Source organism: Acipenser ruthenus, chromosome 1, assembly GCF_902713425.1.
Source record: "Acipenser ruthenus chromosome 1, fAciRut3.2 maternal haplotype, whole genome shotgun sequence".
In the NCBI taxonomy this organism is placed as follows: Eukaryota; Metazoa; Chordata; class Actinopteri; order Acipenseriformes; family Acipenseridae; genus Acipenser; species Acipenser ruthenus.
The window spans coordinates 16,912,336-16,930,953 of record NC_081189.1 but is presented as its reverse complement, the minus strand read 5'-3'; the positions used below and the strand labels follow the sequence as shown (position 1 = coordinate 16,930,953).

General features: G+C 37.4%; 1 protein-coding gene across 3 annotated transcripts; it reads right to left on the bottom strand.

The window, feature by feature from the left end:
• Nucleotides 1-335: 335 nt before the first annotated feature.
• On the bottom strand, nt 336-17,592 carry LOC131710627 (elongation of very long chain fatty acids protein 7-like). 3 transcript variants are annotated; one of them, XM_059012601.1, is made up of 9 exons: nt 17,469-17,577; nt 16,641-16,748; nt 7,156-7,259; nt 6,165-6,355; nt 4,675-4,755; nt 4,393-4,449; nt 3,702-3,807; nt 2,324-2,460; nt 336-1,777 (listed from the first exon to the last, which is right to left on the bottom strand). In XM_059012601.1, exons 3-9 carry the CDS (start codon nt 7,217-7,219, stop codon nt 1,568-1,570), a joined length of 846 nt encoding a protein of 281 aa, XP_058868584.1. In that variant the 5' UTR covers nt 7,220-7,259; nt 16,641-16,748; nt 17,469-17,577; the 3' UTR covers nt 336-1,567. The 3 variants fall into 3 exon arrangements, with proteins under 3 accessions (XP_058868584.1, XP_058868573.1, XP_058868579.1); XM_059012590.1 differs by lacking the exon at nt 16,641-16,748 and having other exon boundaries at nt 17,469-17,592; XM_059012596.1 differs by lacking the exons at nt 16,641-16,748; nt 17,469-17,577 and adding an exon at nt 10,505-10,661.
• Between the last annotated feature and the right edge of the window lie 1,026 nt (nt 17,593-18,618).

Below are 18,618 nucleotides of genomic sequence, written 5' to 3'. Positions count from 1 at the left end.
CGTGTTGTATTCAATCCAGCAGGTGGGGGTAACTTTCAGCGAGAAACAATCGTGACCAAAATCTACATATAGTGTGGTGAGGTCCCTGATCCACAAAGCATTTACACATGCAAGGAACCAAATGGTGAAAATGCTTCGTGCTCAAAGTGCGAGTTGGGGAATGCGGGAATGTTATTTAAAAAAAAAAAAAAAAAACACGTCCACATATCAGGTTACAAAAGGCACACAAACATTCGAGAGGCACCAGTAACTAGAAAAGAGTTTGACCACTTTGTTATAAAAAAAAATAATTCTGCAAGCTTGAACACATCAATATACATTGAACACCACAGAGGTAAACGATCTGAATCATATTTATTTTTGGCACAAAATACAGATTGAAAATAATAATAATAATTTCTACACATTGTTTTAACTGTGGTTCATGTCTACAAAAAAAAAAGACATTCATTACAACACGATAAAGCTAAGGAAGAGCTATATACAGTCCAATCAGCAATCATTAATGAAACACTGGCACAACCGTCTGAAAAAGTACTATCCACTGCTACATTTCTGCAAGAAACCCCACAGTACTTGTTTTCCAGCATTGGGCACTGTTATGACTTTTGGCAGATGTTTAGCATAATATAGTAATTTTAAAGCATATGGTATTGGATATTACAAATCAATGCATCTGAAATGAAAGCAAATTAAGAAAATGATTCATTCCCTGTTCCTATGGGAACAAGTTAATCATCTTAAATTCTCTTGTCTGCTTTGATGTCACATTAAGCCACTTGCTCTTGTGTCTCTGAATGATCATACTGTACTTGTGGTGTGAAAAACATTAAAGTACAACATGGGTAACTAGTCATACCTTCATCACAACATGGATTTCAAAAGCTTCAATCCTTGTCATTCAGGGGTATCAAGAAAATATCTTTAAAGAACTTTACATAACCAATAGAAGATAGTTATATAAATATTGCTCCTTGTGGAATGTGTACATGCTTCAAAGATGTGTCACACATACCAAATTAAAGAACATTGTGACACATGGTTACAATTTTATTGTTTTTAAATTAAAACATAACTTAGGTAGTTATACAAATAGGCAACTTTCTAATGAAATATATAGAGAACATGTTTCCTTTTACAAAGTAACTATGACAAATGTTATAAACATGACATGTTTCCTTTTAATAAATTACTTTTAAGTAGCATAACTAATTTAAAACAGTGTTAGTTATCATTCAAGGACCCTGATACAAGGGCTGCTTATAGCACCTCATAAAGTGCTTTTGGTTACCATCTTGTGTAGTTCATGAAGACAAGAATTTGGCTTAAAACCTAAATGACTTCTCACAGATTTAAACAGTTATACCAAGCAGGGATACAAAACTGTCAGGTTATATACTTTGGTAACATCAGCATATTCATTTTCAATATTTTTCAAGATATAAAAAGTTATAATCAAATACTTTAGAAAAATGTATAAATTTACACTGTGTACGTTTATTCCCCCCTCTGTGAATATCACTGAAGATTGTCGCTAGCAGAAAGGACAGATTTGCATTCCAGGTCTTCACTGTTCTTTGTTATTGTTTAGTCCATTCTTCACAGCTTTTGGTAGCCTCTGGCCTTTGGTATACGCATGGTACCAGAAGTTGAGGAACAGCAGTAGAAAGATGCATCCATACAGACAAATGATGTAGAGGAAGACAGGATACTGGTAGGAGCAATCTTTCATGAAAAAGAACTGACTAATGTGGACTGTGACCAGGATGAACTGGGCCTGTTAAAACACACAACGGTGACAACATCAACACCAGAGTTAGAACACAAGCGCGGTAGCAGCAAAGAGTGGGCAGTAGATGGCGCTGTAATCTATAAACACAAGACTTCATAATCCAGGTTTACTTTGTCTGGATTGTGTTTGTTAAAAATAGCCTTTTCAATTCAGCACATGTCATACAGCTTTACTCTGGAATAGGTTAATGAATTGTAAACTCTGTTCAGTAAAGGGGGGCACTCGTATTTGTGAACCAACAAGAAGCAAAATACTATTAGAGCTGCATAAACCGATTATTCAGACAAGCTCTCCACAGATGAGGGTCATCGGTGTTGACTGGGCTAATTTACCATTCCAAGTGAAGTTACAGCTGCTTGGATTGCTGTTCTCCAAGCAGCAATCACAAATCCAAGCAGCTGCTTCTTCACTTGGTATACAATAACACAAACATATTGTATTAAACCAAACCATAACTAATTTAAAGAAATAGTTCCATTAGTGGAATTGTACAATTACAGAAAAATGTAACTAAGCTTGGGAGATACTTACAAGCTGAATGGTAGTCATGTGCTTTTTCCACCATAAGTACTTCTGATAGGCTGGTCCCATAGCAGACAATCCATAATAGGAGTACATGATAACATGGACAATGGAATTTAAAAGAGCATGGAACGTCCCCAGTCCACCTGCGGGAACGAATCACTTTTGAATGTTTGTTTTTATTTGTACGACTGTGGCTAGAATGTGAGAAACTGAACAAAGGCAAGAGATGGATTAGTAGTAAGAAAGTACCCCTTGTATTTCCACACATTCAAATGACAATCCTCACGAGTTACATCTGTTTGTGTGAACTCCACCCATAAAATACACATCAGGTTTTCAACAAGCTATTAATACTGGTCTGAGTGACACTTAACACCTTTTGTTTTCAGAGACAGCACCTGGATGGCTACACCCTGCAGTGGTATCAATAGATACATTTGTTTCTATGACTGCTTTAGAGAATGCCTGGTTTTGCAATAATCTCCAATCCACGGCCTAGTTAGTGATCTAGCCTATGCTACAAATATATATGGAAGGCATCAATATTTACATATATTTGAAAGGGGCATTACAGTGGGTGCCCAACTAGGACGAGCCTCTGTATCCTAGACTGCAACCAGGAAACCAAGGACCACTGTCACATGCCTTTAGGAAATGGCAGACCATTGAAGGTCAGGCTATCTGTAGTTTGCAAAGGATTGGTCAGTGACGGAAATAAGGCTCCCATTGCATAGCAGATTCATTCCTAGTATTACTATGAGTTTAACTAAGACATACCTGAGCTTGTTACCTATACACTGTGGCTAATCAAGCTTGTATTAAAACCTGGAGTGGGTGAAACTGCTACACAGAATGAGTCTTATTTCAATTCATGTAAGTCACTGAAGGGAGGGATTGCTGCAGGTTTCTTGTAAATGTATCAGAAGAATTATCTGTCACATTACAGAACGTCTATCTCTGGAATTGGACTGAAACCTTGATCATCAGTTTTGATACTACACCTTTAACCCTTTTAAAACCACTGTTGCTAAATGAGTCAGAAATGTCTTGTTTCCATCCGATGGCTGCAGAGGCTTGTGGTACCTGATTCATACACACAATAACCCAAAGATGAATGCTAGAAGCAAGCAAGCTGCATCAACAACAAATGAGGATGGGGCGCCTTTATTAGGAACACCCTGTGTCAGGGTGGCTTGATTCAATTATCTGAAACAAATCCATAGATTGAGTTTATTCATTCAATTGACCTGAACTAGAGGCAGATTTGGATAATCCTCTGGTACTTTTAAAAATACATAATGTTTAATTTGCAAAGTAGATTAGTAACCGAATCCCAAATATTATACTCACAGCCTCCGAGCATAAATGAGGAAGGAATAAATACCTGCAGCAAATTTGACTCCAAACCACCAGGTGAACGGCATAATGGAGTGGTGATAGACATGGAGAAACGTGATCTGGCTGTTCTTTTTTCGGAGTACAAAAAAGACCTGGGAGGAGGAAAAACAAAATAAACACATATATAGTAAACAAATACACTGATCTTCTACACAAAAACATTGCATGATATCCCTGGAGAATATGAATATAACTAGAAATGGTTGGCAAAAATAATTAAGAACCAAAGTTCATACCCAAGTATGTCATTGTATAAAACTGCATCAACCAAGGATCACTGGTTCTATTTCTACTTTCAGAAAGATCAAAACAGAGGAGGGGCATTTTTTGACATGACCTACTGTCTCATGGATTTACTTCAAAAGTTAGGTTGTAAATGTACATGTATTAAATAAAGTTTAAAACTTGTGTAAACATTTGTTTACTGTTTAAATTATAATTTATGTCCAACAAAAAAGTATGCTTTGCTTAGTATTTATAGTCATATATTTCACATTTAGTTACACATTTTAACACCATATTTAAATTATGATGGTGTACAATGTCCAAATAATGACATTTCATAACACTAAATATTCAGTTAAATACTTTAACATTTAGACTTTCCTGTTTCATCTATTTTTATTTTATTATTTTTAAAACAACTTATAAAACAAGTTGACAATATCAGTACTTACTGTATCTAGTAACTCAATAAACTTTGAAAAGTAATAAAGCCAGCAGGTCCATGCCATCTGGAATAAAAAAAAGAAAGTATGCAAGGCCAATTTAATAAGGAACTGGTACACAAAATCATTTAAACCACTAGATGGCAGCACTGGCAAACATTGATCTTTTGGGGGGAAACGAATCACATGCAAATCTACTTTAAGAATGACTTCCCTTTAACCTTGCTATCATTTTCATTGCTGCACACACAAGGAAACCCAGCATGCCTGGTACTGTAGCTATGAGCTTACCCTTAGGCCTTTAGGTGAGCTTGTGTAATCCACAATGTCACAGTGGAATGAATAGCCTGTCGCCCAGCCAGCCATAAGAAACTGTTCATTCAAGGGAGAGAAAAAACATGAATCGCTTAAACTTTATACCTTTGGATAACCACTGGGGTCCACGTTCATTATAGCCAACGGTTTGTTATAATGAAGGGCATTATAGCGAGGGTGTACTGTGTGTGTGTGTGTGTGTGTGTTTATATTATATTATATAATATATATATATATATATATATATATATATATATATATATATATATATATATATATATATATATATATATTATACACACACACACACACATATACACACACTTATTTAAGGAGCTGTAAAGATGTATTGTAGGATCAGCCAAAGTGTCTTTATATATTTATATTAGTATGCAACAGCACCATCTAGTGCACAGTATTGGCAGTGAAACAAAAAAAAAAAAAAAAAAAAAAAAAAGGAAACTTGATTTTAAATGGCAAGGACACATTTGTTGATTTAGCCTATGCTACACATATCTATGGAAGGGATCTAAAATTGAAGAGCAGCTCCTGAAACCACTCTGATGAAACCACCTTAACACAGACTTATTTAAAAAAAATAATAAAACATACACACACACAACAGTATGCGAGTAACTGTGGTTAGAACCACTCAGCATAAGCCGGTTAGGGGACAGGGAAAACAAAACAAAGTGAAATCTGAACCTACTTGCTTTTTAATGTTCAATTCTTTTGTAAGCAGAATAAACTAAACTAATCATATCCCCTGGAGACTGTTTGAGATTGAATCCCAAAGCATTAAATATAAAAACACACAAGAAACAAACTTGCTGTGCAGCAGACTGGAATCCACACCAGTTTACTCCATTGACTAAACTGGATTCTTTTCTACAGGTGGGCAAGAACACTGCCTCATTGAACTGAACAACCTGAATTCAAACCAGGCTGCCATCCAAAGAAAGACAGCACAACTGTGTTTTGTTCAGATAGATTAGAGAAAGAAATTCAATCTTATTTTTTTGAATGCTTTGAACAGAACTTGCTTTTTGTGACTGAATGGATTTTCATGTGTCCATTGCCAACACATAAACCAGGCCCCAATCCAATCCTTATCTGAAGGACATTTGTTCTGATTGAGGCAGAGAATCCCACTTTCTACTGTGCAGTGTTAGGCATTTAAAGAAACTGTGGGGGGAAAAACAGCATAGTTGATTTCCCACTTCCACAAATGGAAGTGTGGCATTCTTAGCATGAACAGGGCATTATCTTGAATGAACCTTCTAATGAAAGCAATTACAGGATTATACAATCTCAACCTTTATCTGTGTCACTGGTATTGTAGTGTGAAAATGTATTTAGTAAAACTACTAAACTAAACAAATTTACTCTAAAACCCATCATACAGACTCTTGTATTAAACACACAGCCATGCATTTTCAGATGCATTTAAATATATGTATTCTTACTTCATAACACATGTATATAGAAAATGCCACGATGCCGAAGTTATAGACAATCATGATCTGTTTGAGGTCGAACGGTTTCCGATTTTCCATCAACTTTGGTCCCAGTGAGGTCACAAAGTAAATGTAAGCTCCGATAAGGAGTATCTGTGGCAGAGGAGAGGACATGAGGGGCCAGTCTGCAGTTCTGGGGTCTGCATTAGTTTAGAAGAGAAAAAAAAGAAAAAGGAAATTAAGAATATGCAAGGCCTAGAATACTTAATACTGAATCCCACACGTTGAGATAAAACAGAATGTCAAAATACAAATGCACCTGAAGAATCATGGGACATTATGACCTTTCAACTCTGCTAGATCCACCTACTCTACAGTGAGAGGCAGTAGGTGGTGCTGGCAGAGTAGAAAGTTAATGAAAGCTGTTCAGTTCCAATACTTTGGATTCTGTAAAGCTAAAAGTAGCTCAAAAGTTGGTAAAAGGTGGATTTAGAGCAATTATAACAGAACCAAGAAACATTCAGAAGGACTGCCTACACCATAAAATCACAATGTAAAAAAAAAAAAGTTATTTAACCGTAAAAGGAAAAAGTGAATAGGTGTAAATACAGTGTGACTGTACCATAATTTTGTGACCTTACGTAATTAAATAAGTCATGCCTTCTTGCTTCAGCACAGTTGCAAATAACCCAAATCAAAACAATCAACTGAACACTCTCAGATAAGCAATTCCACACACAGCCACAATGATTCAACCCAGTGTTACAACTCTGGATTCTGACAAGCATAACAAAGAAGACTCTATTAAATATCAACAAAATGATAAACTGCGGCATTAGATTTGGGAAATAAGCATGTAAAAGCATCTGGTCTTTGTAGAGCTATCTGGCTCCAGGGATAGACAGTGGTTTGTTCCTTGGTTGCTGTGCACCACTACAGTAAAGAAACTGGGTTTGGTTTACCTCCTTTAGTAGCAATAGTGTTTCATACTGAAACTCACCAGCATCTTTAATCCACTCGTCGTACAGCAGGACTGCTCTCGACGTCAGCTCATTAATGGCCATTTCCAGTGGAGTCTGACGCTCTTCAAATGCAGGTTAAGATCTGTAAGAAACAAGTCATTACAAATATAACAATTAAAATTTAAAAAAGTAAAACTAGGAGTGAAAGTGCCCGAAGTCTGGCTAAAACCAATGTAGATCTGACTGTGCACCAAGTCATGTGACTTTTCTAAATTTACAAGCAAGTATGTTGTGTAAATAAGCACATGTCCTGCTGGCACATAATGAAGAAAGTACATGGAAATTGCTATACCTGGACACTACTTTTACTGTATGTACTGGAATAGATTAAGTGTTCAAATGGTTTGTCTGTTTTGTTGTTCTTTAGGTACAGTATTAGATTTTGCAATACCTCTAATCCAGCACAAACTTCCAGTTCCAAACAATCCTGTTTTAGTATGGTTTACTGTACTACCAATACTGCTGCCACCCGGAGGAGAACACAGCTTTATAAACAAACTCACACACCTCAACGGAGACTTGTGACACATCACATGGCAAGAACAGATGTACAGATTTACAAGGACAATGATATCCCACAAAAAAATAGGACATCTTAGATTTTACAATAAGGCAATTGCCATGACCTTATTCCAAAAAGGCCTGACTAATACAGAGCTGAGTAAATCAAGCTATTATTCAGGCTTCACATTGCAGGGCTAACTGAAAACCAGAAGATCCTTCTGATCTTGCATGTTGCAGCCAAAGCAGACACACGGTATGCTGCAGTTGTCATGCAAATGGACCACAAAGGTTTACTGTGGAAAGCATGAGAGAGCCCTGAGCTTTTCATGCAATACTCAGCTGTGGTAACACAGCTTTATCAAAGAACTGACATCACTGCATTTGCATTTAATTTGTCTTGGCCATAATCTCATGTGGGGATATTTTACTATAAAACAAAGGCATTTTGTTTAGCTTAGAGATCAAGAACAACCATTTAGAGTAGGTAACCAGTTATTCGTTCACAAGACCAAAAAAAATAAACACACACCTTTTACCGGTAGTTTTACAAGGGAATGCAAAGAGAGAAATATTTTCATTTTATGTTTTCTGCTTTTGCAATTTGTTAGCTGCTGTTGAAAATGTCTTACAGCAACCATTCTTTCACACACAGACAGTACCCATGAAAAGCACAGTGTTATTTTGCTCTGCATTACAAATAGGACATTGCGGCTTTGAAGAGAGATGTGAGTTATGAAGACAGGTTACATGAACTGAAAATAGTAAGGAAGGGTTAAAAATGAGACTTAAAAACAAGGAGACGATTGGAAGTTTTTAAAATCTTATAAGGAGTCCACAACGTTAATCCTCGCTCTATCATCCACTGTTTCAATCCCAACAAAAGACCAGGGCAAGAGGACACGATTGGAAATTGAATGGTGTCGGCACAGGACAGAAAGTGGAAGACACATTTTTATACAGTGTATGAAACAGGTTATCTATCCATGTTGTATCAATTCTGATCCTTTAAGAGCTAACTAGACTGGAATTAATCAACTACCGGACAAGCACTTACAAAGCAAGCAGCCTCCTGTCCTCGCTTTTCTTACGTTGTTATGCCCTGTGTAGAACGCTCTCGTGTGTAAACGTCCCTCTTAGCTTCCCAACACACTACTAACAGGTCGACTAGTATACAAGTCAAATACTCGCAAGGAACATTCATAAAGCCTAGTGGAAGCAAACACAGACAACCTAATACGAGTGCATTTCTGACATTGTCTTAAGAATAAACCTGCTAAGCACATGTGTGACATTACGCCTGCTCTTTCTCTCTGCTACATGTACAGTACAAGGATGCCGAAACCTCTTCAGCCTTCAACGCTGTGAAGCTCTTTATTTAATGCTCTTTATTTACTTAAATACATTACAGCACACCAACTCTGTTCAACATCTTTGTTCAATTCTAAAACTCCCATATTGCAATCTGAATTCCTCTTTCTGTCTGGGTCACTGTTAGTGACCTTTACACCAGTTATTTTGCTGCCATTGGAAGTAAATCAAGGAATGCTAATTGCCGAGTCACCCAGCACCTTTTAAAACATGACTAACCACAACACAAATGTTTCAACGATCCGAAGCAGCGGCAGGGAACACAACCTAACCTGTTTAACTTTCTACAGAGTTTCTGCTCATAGTGCCAAGCGAGTAAGTGACAAAAATATGTGCTATGATGAAATGTCATAGCATACAGGTATAATCATTACTTGCATTATGTTTCATGGTACATTTTGTTATTTTCACATAACTTCATTACAAGAAAAAGAGTGGTAGTGATACATAAATCAGTAAAAGGCACCAATTTGTCCAATTTGAAGACATTTCTATTTGATCTGGTAGTGCTAGAGATCAGTCAATTAAGTACAGTAACACCTGCCCAATTCAGCCCCTCTACAAACCAGCATTTTGTTTAATTCTGACTACAGTCCAGCACCAAGTCATGCAACTTTTCTTTTCTAAATGTACAATCTCGTATGTTGTGTAAATACGCATGTCTCGCAGGTATGGTACAGCTACTGTAAACTCCTGAAGACTGATAAAACTATAGATTTAACTGTAGGTTATACCTGGACCCTTTTTTTACTGTATGTACTGTAAGAGTTGTTTTTTTTTAGGTACAGTATTGGATTTTGCAATACCTCTGTAATCCAGTATACTGTATAATCCAGCAAAAATGTTCACTCCCAAGCGATGCCGGATTAGGCAGGTTTCACTCTATTATGGATTACTACAGTGCAGGCATCAACAGTTGATGATCTCCTTCTCTGCCTCTGTGGTTTCCTTACCTACTGGGACCACTGAGATTAATTTAAACTTGGATTTAGACCAACACATACTTTAGTAACTCAGGCCTCACTGTTCTGCTTTTTATTATTGTTATTATTATTTCTGCTTTTGTCATATAGGTTCATACAGCTACTCAAACTAGACCAAAACTATACTTTTTGGTAACAACGTACCTTTAAATTTGGTCAAAATTAAAAAAAGTAACAGAATCTAACCTCTACAGGGTACAGACACACACCTGCTGTATTAAGTAGGAGTAACTGGAATGTGTACCGACAGGTTCTGATTTTTTGTCGATTTAGGATAACGAATCAGTGTAACAAAAAAGACAAAGCACTAACATTATTGGGACTTGCAGAAACTTGGCCTCTACCCCAAACTGACATTGAGACACCTAACCTGGTGCTAGACCATGATTTCTGTCATATTTTACCACAACACAGGCATAAATCTTTACTCCAAGAAAAGACTATTGTAAACAACAAAATTATTTTTTCCTACCTTAAATCACTTTTGCTTGTTCCTGTTGGTCCACACCAGGGTTATTGGAATTACCAAGAGGAGCTCAAGAGGCTTCTCCAATCTGTCTAGCAACAGGTTGCTTTAAACAGAACTCTCTAGCAACAGTTAACAGGCAGAAAGAACTTCCAAGAGCCTCACTGCGAGTCAGTGAAGGATAGAGCGGTCAGACCGGTTCTGTAAGGGGCAGGGCGTGCAAACTAGGTAACCTGCACTACTGTTCCTTGTGTGGCTTGAGGCACTTCAGCCTCCACTGCAAACAGAGTGCTCAGTCAATCAGCAGCTACTGTACTATTTGGGGTGGGGACAGGTTTGAAAAGGAGATTTACTTGACGTGTACATTTTTCATACAAATGGATATGCGTGTCAAAAAGATTCCTATAGTATTTCATTTTTGATCTCCACCATATGCAATCTCACATTGAGGTGTTTTGTTGATAAAGCACTAGATCTCATAGAAACTGTACTGTATTTTATATATACACAGTACTGTTTGTGTAATAATATATATTATTCTGATGCATTGAACTACTACCGTTTGAAGGAAAAAAAAAACTGCTACATTAAAATAAAATACCACCACCCCCCCCACCCCCCCCAACATAAAACAGAAAAGCTTATTTCCTCAAACTGCCACAACTTCTTTGCAGATAACAACAAGGCATGAACCACTTTTCTTTAAAGTCAAGCTGGCTTCAAAAGGCACAGGAAGGCATGCCACACTACCAAAACATTTAAAAAGCCAGTGGCATGCATTATATTTGCCAGAACAAGCATTCCTGTGCTTTTAATTTTGTATTTAAGTTGTTCTGCACAATTGCTATTACAGCAGCTGGGTTGGACCTTTAGATCTTCTGTCTGCCCGGCTGAGAGGGAAACCTAAATTCATTATCTTTTATGGCTACTCCCTATTTCCACAATGAATGCAGAGTGTATCGTAATTAAAAAAGAAGAAAAAAAACCCTTAAGATATACAGTATCCCTCTAATAGACCAAGGTACTTGGTATCTTTGATGATGTTAACAGAGGAATGCCACAGTATGTCAGGAAATGTGATCTGTGAAGTGGTGACAGCTAAAAGACAGTGAAACGCAACAACATCTTAAAGTGTTGCTGGACTACTTTGTATATTTTAACTGAACTATTTAAGGTTTTCTGAGTATCCCGGTAGATAATTCACTCAAGTTATGTCTCTCCTCTAAAAATTACTATCCCTCGCAAAACATGTTTCAAACAGTAAAAATGTAGTTAAGTAAATTGTATGCTGCTAAATTATTATTATTTATTTCTTATCAGACACCCTTATCCAGGGCAACTTACAATTGTTACAAGATATCACATTATTTTTACATACAATTACATTATTTTTTTACACATTATTTTTACATACAATTACCCATTTATACATTTTTTTTTTTTTTTTTACTGGAGCAATCTAGGTATAGTACCATGCTCAAGAGTGCAGCAGCAGTGTCCCCCACCTGGGATTGAACCCATGACATTCCGGAGCCCTAACCACTACTCCATACTGCTGCTCCAGAGCCCTAACCACTAATCCACACGTTGCAAGATGGTGGTTTCTGGAGTCCAAGTCTAAAGTCCGCTACACATCAGACGCAATGCGATTTTTCATCAGGCGACAAGATACCTTCGCAGCGATGCGGCCAAACACACTTTAAAACAACAGACGCGATGCGACGGGTTAGGAACCTGCCAGTTTCACTCCAAAACAAATACAAAACTATTAAAATGTGCAAATGAGAAGTGCATATTCGTTAACATATATAGCAATAAATCATACATACCAGGCTTATCCAGGTCCTTCGAAATGGAATCCCACATATTGTCTTATCTCTGTATCTTATAATTAACTGGAATATTGTCTTATCTCTGTATCTTATAATTAACTGGAAATGGTTGAGTGCTCATTGATCCAGGTAACAGAATCTGGCAAACTATACAGCAGTTAGTACAGCATACATGTTTTTTTGTAAATATGGTAATGTGGGGACTGCTTCTAACTAACAAGATCAGCGTCTTTGCCAGTTCATCTTCGTGTGTTTGTAAGTTTGCATGGTAGAAAAGACACGATCAGTATAAAGTATAATTTCATTACCATTATCAAGCCCCCAGCAAAACAAGCCAATGCATGACAAAACAATATTATTATTACATGTTAGACCAACCCTTTTCTACAGTACACCAACCAAGCCTCACACATTTAGCAAGAGAAATCAGCATGAATTACTAAGCAATCTTCCCAGTGCTCTTCAGCAATGTGTTGTGACCTGCCCTGAGATTTCATCTTGGTCTCCCTTTTTCCATGAAGGTGTCCCAGGTTTCAGTGATGCATTTTTGTAAATATTTTTTCTGTGAATATTGACACACACTGGTGACTCAAATAGTTTACAGTCAAGTCACCAAATTGCATAATTCTCGTTCAAGGTTATCCAACAACTTCCAAGTACTGGCCCATCAAGGATGTCAACTGCCTATGTCAAGAAGCCAGGCTGTTTCAACCCTTGCATACCAATGCCCACAGAGACTGCCTGACTTCAGTTCTCCCAACACACTTTATTAAATCTACAAGGTGAAGGCAATATTGTTTATTACCCCTTTCACACAGACGAGTTATGACGGCTCAGAACTGGCACCGACGCTGCATTTTGGTCTGTGCAAATTGCCTATACCGTCACAGAGCCGTCATATTTTATGCCATCTCTGAACGACCTCACGAAGAGGTTCAGAGACGGCACTGAACCGTCTCAACTCCCGTGTGAAATGCTATGCCGGCACTGAAGCGCTATAGTAGGCGTGGATTGAAAGTCAACATCCCATGTGACTGTATACCGGACATGTTGGGCATTTTTTTGTTACACACTTTCATTTTTTTCAAATAAAATGGCTGATCAAGAACGAGGCAGTAATTGGAATCTGGAATAAGTTAAGGAATTGTTCACTTTACGGGCTGACGAGGAGGTGAATTCACAAATAGAAGGGACGGTGTGTGACGCTGTAATTTATGGGCGAATCGCCGTTGCCATGAAAACGATCTGTTGACTGACAGGTTTGAAAGTTGTACTCACAAGATCCGTTTGGCTGTGTGAAAGGGTTATGATGGTATTATACTGGCATAGATGGCGCAATCTCGTGCTGTAAATGGGTATTTTAAAGGATTTTAAACGTCTCAGAGATGGCTCAGTAGCGACATTTGTGTGTGAAACGGGCATGAGGAAAGGCTGCAGGTAAAAGCTCATTTGTTGAGATACAGTACCATTTTCTGGTCATGAACACATGGAGCCACCTTATTACTGTACAACCAGAATTGCCAAGTAAAGATGAAAATAAAAATATCGTACTTGGATTGTCAAATAGCAAAAAGAGTGGTGAGCAGATCTGATTACAGCACGCCATGTTCAGGTTTGGCACAGTAAAGCACTTTGTCTTTCTTCTAATCCCTATCCCATCTTTTTTCCTGCAGCCGCTAATCCAACATGAAAACTCCGAGGCTGTGGGGAACAGCAGCCTACAGAACTGCAGAGCATTCCTACTTACATTTCAAAATGCAAGTCAACACTTCAATTCACTCAAATCCATTGACAAAGGTGTACCCGTTTTAACATCCCTGTTTTCAATTGCCACCTATAGGACATAAATGTCTGCTCTTTGTTATCGTACAGTGTAAACACTCTTCTAGAGTGAATTTCTATTGCGCTTTGCTGACAGTGAACAGTAAGACCAGTCATCCTGAAATACCAGCACCTGAAAGAGACAGTTATCTGAACCAACTGAGTCAAATGTGCCATGTCTGGAATTTGTAACATTTCATTGGAAACAGGCCTGAGTTTAGATTGGGCTCCCTTCCCTCCTACCTGAGGGTGACCAATATCTGTATTGTATCACTATTATGTACAAAGCAGGCATTTGTCAAACATTGGTCACAGTAAGTATACAAATACCCTAAGATACATCAAATCAGCTTTCACTGATTTGATGAGGCAGGCCCAGCACAGAACATTCACAGCTCTTCTTGGCTATTAATTCATTTCCAAAGCAATTCTAGAAGTTGAAGTACTACCACTGCGTTCTTCCTTGGCACTTGAGGATAATTTACGAGGTCCCGCTAACAGGGTAGCAATTCATTATTCTTTCATGCACAAAAACTGTAGCATGAAATCTTGTTTGAAATGACGCCAAAGACACCCAAAGTTCACTGATCTAACTGGAATCTGTATTTCATCAAAATCAACATGAAACGGTATTGGATTAAAATGCATTTTTGGGAGGCTGTCAAATTTACACACATCTAGACCATAATTTGTTAATAAATATACAGTATTTAGTACAGGGTGAGTCATGTGATGGGTGGATGCGATAGGTTTGCAAAAGAGGTGGTTACAAAGGCAAGGGGGCAACATACAAAACACTTAATTATATTAGTCATCCATACCTGCTATTCCAGTTAACCACGAATCGATTTAGCAAGATAAATAATTGAACCAATAACAGGGATGTAAAATCTGTAAACATTTCCCAATGTATCACTCATTGATACATTAACACATTTACACACAAATGCAGCAACTCTATGCTGTAATTAGTCATAATTTACTAGCTGCCACTCCTGAGACAAATCCCAGTTAAATTATTAAATAAAGAAATGGCCAAGAAATTCCTGACTTGGTACAGTTGCTCATTATTGAGGGGAAGCCACGTCTGCAGCCACATTCGCTGAACATGCACCTTCTCAAATATAAAAGGTTCCAAAAGATATCTCTAGAGCTGGGCTTCTCAAACCCGGTCCTGGGGATCCCCTGTGTCTTCTGGTTTTCATTCCAACTGAGCTCTCAATTACTTAACTAATCCCTTAATTGAAAAAAAAAATAATTGCTTAAGACCTTTTTAATTGTTTTCAGCTCTTAAAGTTGCAGAGTTCAAGTTACTTATAAAATGCTATAGCTAACTTGAAATATGCAATAAAAAGGTCTAATTAAGCAAAGTATCAGTTCAATTAAAAGTCTAGTTAAGTAATTGACTGCTCAGTTGGAATGAAAACCAAGAGAGACAGGGGGTCCCCAGGACCGAGTTTGAGAAGCCCTGCTCTAGACGGTACGTTTCACGAAACGTCCACTTCTGCTTTCCAAGTTACCACCCCATTGCGATGGCGTGTACAGTGCAGTAGGTACAGAGATAACACTCGAGGTATTACTGTGCTTGTGATGTTACTTATCGGTGAACGACAGACTTACCTTTCTGATTACTGGGGGTTCCACATCCCCAGTTGTATATTAAAGGCAGGTAAAACAAACAGTTATCATAATCGCTTCCATTATCAGGAATCTGGCTTACTTCACTGGATAAATACACACAACAGATTTGACACTCATTAACTCAGTCACTCCCTTACTGTAACACTGCTAGGACACTATTAACAGTAGGGATTGCAAAATACACCAGCTACTATCATTTACGAATGTGCAAATTCTCTGCAAACAGACATGTCTAGATTATTTCCAGTACCTGAACCAGGTGAAAACACACCAGCATCTGGGTATTTTATTATCCTCAAATGTCAGCATTGTAGAATGAACTGTGTTTAACTGATGCCAAGCAAGAAATGGTTGTCATTGAAATGTGACTTCTTGTTTTTCTGCCAGTTCATGCTATGCTGAGGGATACTTTAAACCATCTTTATTTTCCTAATATTTAATCTCTTTCCAACAGGGACATCAACACTAATGATATTTTTCAAGTTGATCTAGGAGTGCAGAGTCACCACTACAGTATGGCACACTTGATTTGGAAAGAAGCCATTCATTTTAGTGTGTTGGGATAAAACCACCTTTTTTTTTTTTTTTTTTTTTTTTTTTTAAGTATTTTTGCACAGCTGTCTTTGCTTGCCTTTGTTATGTTTTCTACCAAGCTTGTAGCCATTTTTCAACAGCTTGTTGTGAAAGTTCTGTATAAAAAGGTGTAGGTTGTGCTTTATTGCCAGCAAAAAAAAAAAAAAAAAAAAAATATTAACAAAGTCTATCAGTTAAAACATAAAGGTAGTGCAACACCTTCAGTAATCTGTGTCACTTGTCCTCAAATGATTAAAACCAGATACAGCCCGCACCCTCGCGTCTTTAATTCCACTGTTCTCTTCTTCGTTCGCCTGATCTCTTGTTGTAATATACTGTAGTATTATGATGCAATAGGCAGCGTGGGTTTCTGGGTGTGAGCCCTGTGATTCACAAGTAAAGGCAGGTAGATTACAATAAAATAAACAGTCTAATTATCATTGACACCGTTACTGAAATAATTTACTCTATGCCAAACTATTATGTAAATGGGTAGAACGATATGACAAATAAAAAAACAACCCTGCCCAAAAACTGGAGTTATAAAAAAACTCCACTAATAAGCAGATTAGTGTTTACATGCCACGTACCTGCCATGAAATGTACAAAAAACACCTGATAACTTAGTTTTACAAGTGTTTTGTAAGAATATTAATTAGTATTAAGGTATCGTTCTAAATTCAAAATTATAACCGTGTAAAAATACTAATAATCAACAGATACCGTGTCATTATTCCGAGTCCCGAGATCAAAAACTAGGTTTGGGCTCACTATTGAAGTGGTAGCACACACCTCGCCTCATTCAGCCTCGTGATGCATTCCTCCCAGGTGAAAGAAGCAATAGTCAGTGACCTTCAATTTTCATCGTATTAATATAAACAGTGTAATATCACTGTGTAATACAGTAAAATAAATGTATATCTAAACGCTATCTTTAAAATATCTTTAGTTTTCGTCGGCTACTAAACACAATACAAATTATTTATCAAACTAATTACCGCATATTCTTTCCATGCTTCTGTCTCCTACTGTTACTTAGTAAACTCGCAATTTCCTACTTGATCTTGAACTTTTCTCTTGAAAATAGGTAAAGACTTACACACCTTTGACACTTTTCGAAGAGCAGATTCGCCCCAGATTCCCTTCTTACAAATTTGCCGGTCAGCGTTGCAGTGGAAATTTAGAGACTGACAGCGGTCTCACCCTCCAAGAGAGGCACCTACAATCCCACGTGATCAGTGGTGGGCGGTGGGAAGTTCAAATAATTAAAAAAAACACTGAATCCAACAATTGGCTGCTGTTCTGCACAATGTATTTACACACCACTGGGTGCTGTAACGTCAATGGTGTGACTTCAGTGCATTAACTGGGTGGTGTAAAGAGTGCTTTCTACCAAACAATATGGACATTTTTCAAGTCTCCGTAGGAGAGGTTCTACTTACTATGTAGTATCTGAAAACTTAAAAGGACATTCCAGCAACTGGTAAATCTGTTTTTCAACATCTGGTTGAGCTGTTTATTAAGGTTCAAGTTCAACTGTATATTTGGTTAAAAGAAAAAATGGTAACCCAACTGGTAATACATTTAGAACCTGTGCTGTTCATCAAAGTGGTCCTGGGAAAAGACAAGATGCACTGCAAAATGATTTAAAGCAGCACGATACAGCAAAGAGAAAACTGCAATGGGTATGTTCATTAATTAATTGTGCTGTACATGTACATTAAAGAAACGTACTGAACAATCATTGTATTAATGAACGCTATTGTGATCAACGCAATATTAGTAGCAAGTACTATATATGTATTTCCCAACTCAAAATATATGTGTTTGTTCTATCAGCGTCTATTCTGTGCTTCATGTTTTGCTAGGGCTATTGTGAACTTATTGCCACCATTTTGCTCAATCCCTGATGTGCTATCTAGCTCGGAATATACAATAGGAAAAAAGGAATATACTAAAAAAAAAGAGGACAAATGATGACCAAAAAGCACTCCAAAGAAAAACGGTAAGCATAAAGACAAGTGTTGGTATCTACACCTTAACCTAGGATACATTTTTGTTGGTTTTGACTCTATAGGTGGAATGATGATGATGATGATGATAATGATGATGATGAATGTGTTTCTGGTTTCATTTTAATCAGTATTATACATAAATAGTACTGTTCGTAATAGTGTCATGATCTGCAATTAGCACACATGTATTCCAGTCTCCATTAAAAAAAAAAAAAAATGAAAATGCATCGATTTGGTA